General features: G+C 32.2%; 1 protein-coding gene across 1 annotated transcript; it reads left to right on the top strand.

Moving 5' to 3' along the window:
* The first annotated feature begins 3,502 nt into the window (after positions 1–3,502).
* Positions 3,503–7,041, top strand: LOC120075184 (wall-associated receptor kinase 2-like). Its single transcript, XM_039028379.1, has 3 exons — positions 3,503–4,439; positions 5,444–5,608; positions 5,707–7,041. The coding sequence occupies exons 1-3, from the start codon at positions 3,536–3,538 to the stop codon at positions 6,918–6,920; spliced, it is 2,283 nt and encodes a 760-aa protein (XP_038884307.1). The 5' UTR covers positions 3,503–3,535; the 3' UTR covers positions 6,921–7,041.
* Positions 7,042–8,730: the final 1,689 nt, after the last annotated feature.

Below are 8,730 nucleotides of genomic sequence, written 5' to 3'. Positions count from 1 at the left end.
CATTTTTCTTCGAGATAAGTGAGGCAAACATGTCCCATGCTACCTTTGGTGTCTTCGATTTATTGATATGCCCCAACATTTCTTCATCAACTACAGTTTTGATTGCAAACATGACATTACCTGCTTTGATATTCCATTTCTTCAAAGCAGCAGCATCCTTAGGCAAACTGACTTTAGTGTGGACAATGTTTTGTAGTTTTGAGTCTTAAGCTTCTTGATTCATCCAACTTTAAAGGTCTCCCATCATCTTGTAGTGATGAATGCATTCCACGAGTAGTTATGTCCCAGACAACAAGTTTCACAGTCCCAGTCTATACTCGATCTTCAGAAGTTCCACCACAACAAGTTATGCTAGCTTGGCTCTGATACAACTTGTTGACGAAATTGGAACAAAAGGAAGAGAAATAAACTCTTTTGATGAAAGAAATTTTTATTTAGAAATACACAAGGATGAACATTTAGAAATTACTCATTCACTCTTAAGACACTTACTCACTTCTACACTAGCTCTCTAGCTTTGCTTAGCTCACATATGTGACTACACCTCCTATTTAATAGACACAAGATCCTTGGAGCCCAAGTAAAAGGATTTTTCTATGCTATTCTAGGGATCCTACAAACATTCTAGATACTTAGATTATCCTTATCTAAAGGAATTCTCTAGAATTCTTTAAATCTAAGAAAAACATAGGATATTTTTAGATCTTTTCTTTTGAGATATTTATTTTACATATTACAACATGCCTCTAGAAAATAATCTCATTTTATATTTTTATGTCATATATTAGATATTTCAAGAATCTTCTACACTAGTTAGTGTTGCTATATATATTTAACCCTTTTAACCAATGGTTTAAAAGACCAAGTAAAATTTTGAGAACAAAAAAAGTAGCTTTCAAAAAGTTGTTTTTGTTTTTTTTTGAATTTAACTAAGAATTATGCCATATACTTGAGAAAAATGCAAATAATTGTAAGAAATGTGGATGAAATAGGCTTAATTTTCAAAAATAAAAATAAAAAATCAAATGGTTACCAAACGGGGCTGTAGCTTTTAAAAACTTGTTTTTGTTTTTGGAATTTTGCTAAAAATTCAACCGTTATACTTAAGAAGGATTCAAATCATTATTAGAAATTAGGAGGAAACATGCTTAATTTTCAAAAACAAAAAAGAAAAAAATGAAATGATCCATATAATTTTATCAACTTTTAACTTTTATGGTTGGGAGATGTGTAAATATCTATGAAACACATATACTTCATATGAGGCAAATAATCAGTATCAGATACGTATTGAATACCGGTACATCCATATACTTTCCAGATACGTACCTGACACGCGATTTGACGTATCTATTTCTACACGTATTTTTTTTAAAAGAAAAAAGACAAGCAACTCATCTAATCTTTTCCAATCTAAAACTAGACAACCTATTTAAAAAGCTCACTACTCGAGTCCAAAACTAAAAGGAAAAATAAATAAATAACGGACCAGACCCTAGACTAGAATCATCTAATCTCCATCTTCACATTTAAATCCCCACAAAGTTCACAAAAATATAAAACATTTGGATATCTTCAAGAATTCAATGAAGTTCTTCGTTTATCTTCATACTTCTCCATCTAATCTTCTTATTCTTCTTCTTTGCAATATGAGTAACTTTTCTATTACATTTTATTAACTATTGTACTTCAACATATTAGATGTTGTTTTTTTTGTATTGTATTCTATGCTATTGTTATTAACTTGTATGCTAAATTGATCTATATCCTAGAAATTTTTTAAAGAAAAAGAAAATGTATCTTCAACGTATCAATATCCTCGTTTCTTAGAAATATATTTTAAAAAAATATATACAAAATGATGTATCCTTAGACGTATCCGTATCTTAGTTTTTTAGAAATTGATGAATCACCGTATCCAATCGTATCCGTATCGTATAGTCGTATCTGTGTCTGTGCTTCATTGGAAAATATCTTAAAATCGAAAGCAATTTTATATATCTACGCAATTTGTATATATATATATATATATGCACTTTGCAAGTTTAATTATTTATAATATATATTGTCCAATTGGCAAATTGTATTCTTTGAATACATGCATTTTGAAATTTTACTCAATATAAATGTGCGCAATTTGCAAATTGTATTATTTTAGCATTGTTGTTAATCTCTTCGAAAGACCAAAGACAAAGTCTCTTTGCTAATTTAGACGTCAACATTTACCAATTCTAGTATTGAAAATTCGAACATGTGATCATGGACTAAAGTTTTATGATATTTTATATTTAATAAGATATCATTAAATTTATTATTAATTATTAAATTATAATAAAGTAACATACTAACATTACATAATGGTTGAAATTTTGATCTGGGTTAAATTGACTATTTCTTTTATTAATTTAGTCTCGTCAATGAACAACTATATATCTAACAATATTTCAAATTGCTTACATTGATTTGGTAATCATTTTATTTTTTTATTTTTGGTTTTTAAAAATTAAATCTACTTCCTTACCATTTTTTACATTGATTTACATTCTTCTTAAGTACAATGGTTGAATTATTAACCAAATCTAAAAAACAAAAGCAAGCTTTTAAAAGTTACTATTTTTAGTTCTCAAAATCTGACTTGATTTTGTACTTTATTAGTAAAAAATATATTAAAAAAATGATGTAATTTGGAGATGTAAATAGTGTGTATAGACTTAATTTTAAAAAACATAAAATCAAATAGCTATCAAATCGGACTTTAATTTTTCAATATTAAAAATACCTTTCATTTAATGATAATATTTATAAAAGGGTAATTTTCTTTAAAAGAAAAAAGCTTCCAAATATTTTTAAGCAAGCAATCATGATCCAAAAAAATCTAGACTATTTTGATTAGGCATAATTTAAAGATGATTTTTGTACAGATGAACCAAATTATACGATATAAAAATTGTTTATTTTTTTTATTATTATTTTTTTATTTTTTGTAAATATAGCTATATAACATTTTGTTTGCGTCACTCCCTACCCTTCGCTTCAACTAATCCAACACGTTCAACTAATTCTTTTTTTTTTTTTTCCTCAAAAAAATCTTACACATTAATTCTCCTATACATTAGAATTTTTCCTCCCTCACTAATCTCTTGCTCTCGTACACCTCCGTCCTCTCTCTTATATTTGTGCTGTGCTGGTGCTCACAACTCTTAAAATAAGCCTCGGCAAGTGGTTTTTGATACCACTAGTAAAATGTATCCTTCCTTGTTCCAAAATCGAAGTGTTTTGAGCATAAAATTTGGGTCATCTAAAAAAATCTCTTAGTCTTAGAATATTCCATGTAGCAGTTGCGTATAGTCGTATTATAGGAATACGATCAACAGACATCGTTGGTAGTCACCTTCCTTCCCCTTTCATAAATAAAATTTTAATTCTTTTTCACACAAGAATCACGTCCTTAAATTCATCAAACACCAAGTTCCATTTCATTCTTTCACAACCTTCAATTCCATTGAAATTCACCAACGCGGCTCTTATTCGAGACATGGGGCGTCCAACAGAGACGCTTATTCGACTCACAGCGGTTAAAATACTAGCCATCTTATTATCGGCTTTTGTCGTCGTAACGGCCACAACGAACACAACAGCAACGGTAGCTTCTCAAGCCTTACCCGGGTGCGACGAATGGTGTGGCGACTTGCAGATTCCATATCCATTTGGGACGAGGGAAGGGTGTTATCTAAATGAAAGGTTCTTCATTAACTGTAGCACAACTCGTCAAGATTCTCCAAAGGCATTTCTACGGGGCGGCAGCGTTCCTGTTACAAATATATCCATCTCGGGGGAGCTCCAAATCTTGAACTTGGTGGCCCAAGAATGCCATCCTCCAAAGATTGGTCCCGATGTTTTTTCCAACGTCTTTCTCGATCTTTCCTACATTATTTCCAGAACCAAAAACAAGTTCATCGCAATGGGCTGCAATACGTTCGCTCATATTTTCGGCCGCGACATAAAAGGGCAATCCTTTAGAACTGCATGTGTGGCGTTGTGTGATGACATTGGGTCCGTAAAAGATGGGGCTTGCTCCGGCAATGGGTGTTGTCAGTTGGAGATTCCCAGTAACCTTAACCATTTGGAGTTCACTGTCAGCAGCTTAAACAATGACGTTAATGTGTCGAGTTTTAATCCTTGTGGGTATGCTTTTCTAGTTGAACAAAACAGCTTCAACTTCTCTTCAAAGTATATACGCAATTTTCCTGAAAACAGAGTTTTGGCAGTGCTTGATTGGGCTATTAGTAACGATACTTGTGTAACCGCTGAGAACAAAACTAATTGTATATGTGGCCGAAATAGCACCAAGGTTGACTTGCTTGATGATCCATCTCGATATCGTTGCCAATGCTTGGAAGGTTTTGAGGGGAATCCGTATCTCCCCGAAGGTTGTCAAGGTAAAACATATTAACGATTTCCTAGTTAAAATAATCAATACTATATTAAATTACACTAATTTTTTTACGAAAATACTCGGGTACATCTCGGATAGCACCTATCTTTGTGTATTCTACCAAATAACACAATTTTCAACATACAAAATTCTTCTTACTTCTCTTTTTGAAATATTTTAATTCATTTTTCATGTGTGCGGTGATAGTGGGATATATAGAGATAGATGCATCTTAAGATGCACCAAAGTATTGCTCTTTTTGTACATCTAATCCTATTGTTTAATCATAACTTTTCAAGTGACAAATCCTTCTTATTTCTTCTTTAAAATAATTTTTGTTCTCTTTTTGGATTTGGGGCAACCATTAGGGGCATCCGGCGCTCCTCAACTTCAACGTGTTTTTATATAGTAGTATAAGAAAATGTCATTTTATGTCCCGTTTGGTAACCATTTGATTTTTTATTTTTCATTTTTGGAAATTAAGCCTATAAAAACTACTTCTACTCCAAATTTTTTCCTTTGTTAATACATTTTACCAATGGTTTAGAAAAACAAACAAAAATTTGAAAACTAAAAAAATAACTTTTAAATACTTATTTTTGTTTTTAAAATATGCAAATCATTGTAAGAAACGGTAAGAAAATAAAACTAATTTTTAAAAGTAAAAAACCAAAAACGAAATGATTACCAGACAGGGTATTAATTATGGAAATTGCTATTTGATAGATGCTCAACCCTTCTTAATAAGCTAAAGTTCAAATCGTTATGCATGTGATTTTATTTAGAAAAAACCTTATCTGCAATTTAGACATCACACCAAATAAAATCTGTAAAGAAAATGGGTTGCACCTAATCATTATCCTTCCATTAAATTATTTTCCATTTTCATTTTGAAATTTGAAATTTTCTGTTTAACATAAGTGGGATGGACTCGGTAGGTATTGTGTTTTGAAAAATAGTAATTTGGTTTTTAACATTATTATTGTGTTACATTTATGGTTTTTACAGATATTGATGAATGCAAGGATGAAAGTCTTAATGACTGCAGTTTTGAGTGTGTTAATAGAATAGGAAACTATACTTGCAATTGCCCAAAGGGCTTTAAAGGAGATGGAAGACGTGGGGGAGAAGGTTGCACTCGAGAATCCAAGTCTTTTGTTCAAATCATCGTTGGTAAGTTTAGTTTTTTTTTTTTTTGGTACTTGGTTTTGCCTTGTCATACTAATTTTCATTACAAAAAATGTTTATGTTATTGGTGAAATGAAATGCAGGACTTACTGTGGGGTTCGCAGTTCTAGTAATTGCGAGTACATGGTTATACTTAGGTTACAGAAAGTGGAAGTTCATTAAACTGAAGGAGAAGTTTTTTGAGAAAAATGGTGGTTTGATGCTTCAACAACATCTTTCTCAATGGCAAACATCGACTGACATGGTTAGAATTTTCACTCGAGAGGAGCTTGACAAGGCTACAAACAAGTACGACGAAAGCGCAGTGGTCGGAAAAGGTGGCTACGGTACTGTTTACAAAGGAGTCTTAGACGACGGTTCGGTAGTTGCAATCAAGAAATCAAAATTAGTGGACCAATCCCAAACATCCCAATTCATTAACGAAGTCATTGTTCTGTCCCAAATCAACCATCGTAACGTGGTTAAGCTCTTAGGATGTTGTCTAGAGACAGAAGTTCCATTGTTGGTGTATGAGTTCATCACCAACGGCACACTATACGAATATGTCCATGATAAAACCAGTGATCGTCATACTCTTTCATGGGAAGCTCGTTTGAGAATAGCTTCAGAAACTGCAGGAGTCATTTCATATTTGCATTCTTCAGCTTCCACTCCAATTATCCACAGAGATATCAAGACAACAAACATACTTTTAGACCATAATTACACTGCAAAGGTGTCTGATTTTGGTGCTTCCAAGTTGGTTCCAGTAGATCAAACCCAACTATCCACGATGGTTCAAGGAACTCTTGGATATTTGGACCCAGAATACTTGTTAACCAGTGAGTTGACGGAAAAGAGCGATGTGTACAGCTTCGGAATAGTGCTTCTAGAGCTTATAACTGGGAAGAAGGCAGTGAGTTTCGAGGGGTCAGAAGTGGAGAGGAATCTAGCTATGTACGTGATGTGTGCAATGAAGGAAGATCGTTTGACAGAAGTTGTGGAGAAGGGAATAGCGACCGAAGCAAACTTTGAGCAGATAAAACAAGTGGCGAAGTTGGCGACAAAGTGTTTGAGAATAAGGGGGGAGGAGCGGCCTAGCATGAAGGAGGTGGCCATGGAGTTGGAGGGGCTGAGAGGGTTGATCGAGGCTAATGAGAAATTAGGGAGCACAGGAGAGGGCATGGTGGGTTATTTGGTGCCATCCAATGGAGCTTCAGAATCCATATTCAACCAATTTACTGCGAGTGGGAGCACAAATATTGTTGATGATAGTATGAAGGTTCACATTTTGCCACTGATCCATAATGGAAGATGATAAATTGTTGGATTAAGCTGATTTTTTTTTTTCATAAGGCATTTAATGTCAATTGTAGTACAAATTGCGTATATTTGGAGTTCTAATTAACTCCAAACTTTCATGGAGCACATTATTTGGTTTAATTGATCCTGCATTTTATGAATCTTAAGTTATACTACTTTCTCTCTTCAGAAGAACATTTGATTAAAGCACCCATGCATAATTTTCTTTGCTTTTTTGTTTTCCTCTTTAGCTACATTTGCCTTCTATCTTTCTTTTTATTTGACTTTATTCAATTCAATTTTGAACATTATTTTACGTTTCAAGCCATCTCCTTTCCCAATTTTTTTTTTCTTCTTTTTTGTCTATTACATGTCAAGGTTTAAAATGTGGATAGATATATAAAAATCTCGATTTTATAAAAGGGCTAGTTGCATAAATAGAATTCAAGCCCAAAATAATAAAATATGTAGTACAAGGATAAAATAATTGCATATATAGATCAAAAAATGATAAAATAATAAAAAAACACATGTCTAGCCATCATTTTGCTCGCTTCTTCCCAGTTTTCTCAAATTAAAAGCTATCACTGATAGCATCTATCAGTGATAGCCACTGATAGTTGCTATCGTTGATAGCTTCTATCAATTGCTATCGATGATAGTTGTTAACAGCGATAACTTTCAATTTGAGAAAAATTAATATAATCTTGAAATATTAGCTTTTAATTTGCTATCAATTATCAGTAACTATCATTGATTCACTTTTATCAATTAGTATCAACCTTGAAATATCAATACTTAAGGCTATCAGTGGCTATTAATGATAGATTTACAAGTAGTAATCAACTTTGAAAGAAACCCAACAACTTTGATTACCACAATAGCTATCACTAATAATCTTTTATCATGGCTACCACTGATAGTGGTTATCAGTCACTATCATTGATAGATTTTCATAAATTAGAATCAACCCTGAAATATTAATACTTAAGACTATGAATGATAGACTTCTATAACTGGTTATCACCTTTGAAAGAAACTCGATATATAGATATCACCTAAGTTCTATCACCGATATCACTAACGTCACTCATATAGTGGTTATCAGTGATAACTTCTTTCACTGATAACATCATTGATAAGATGCTATCAATGATCTTACTGATATCATGCTATTAGTGATAGTTTTCTATCACCGATAACGTGCTATCAGTGGTAGCTTCTATCAACGATAATGTGCTATTGGGTAGCTTCTATTACTGATAATGTGCTATCAGGTAGCTTTTATCATCGATAACATGCTATTAGTTTTAGCTTCTATCACTGGTAACATGCTATCAGTAGTAGCTTCTATTAATCATGGAAATTGAACACATTTTCGTCGCTTTCTTGTCCTTCTCATACATTTATAAGTCCCTTTTCTTTTTTATGATAGCTTCTATCACTGATAAACATGCTATTAGTGATAACTTATTGAAATTCACTTACATTTTAGTTCGAGATTCAACTTTATTAATTAAATTCACTAAGTTGACTATCAATGATAAATTTCTATAACTGACTATTAGTTATGAAAATATAATCAAAGATTAAGCTATCAATGATAGAAAATATTAGTGGTCATCACTGATAGACTTTCATTTGTTATTTATATTCAGTATTTGTTATAATAATCAAACTTAATGATTGACTTGCTGGTGTTAAGTCACTTATGAATTGAGTACTTTCAAGACTTGGGTACGAAACTCAACCTCATAATTCTAGTGAAAAAAATGGAAAAGAAGAAAAAATTCAAATAAAGGAAAGAAAAATTTTAAAAATAAGAG

Source organism: Benincasa hispida, chromosome 4 (assembly GCF_009727055.1).
Source record: "Benincasa hispida cultivar B227 chromosome 4, ASM972705v1, whole genome shotgun sequence".
In the NCBI taxonomy this organism is placed as follows: Eukaryota; Viridiplantae; Streptophyta; class Magnoliopsida; order Cucurbitales; family Cucurbitaceae; genus Benincasa; species Benincasa hispida.
Note: the sequence above shows the minus strand (reverse complement) of the source record. Positions and strands in the feature narration are given on the sequence as shown.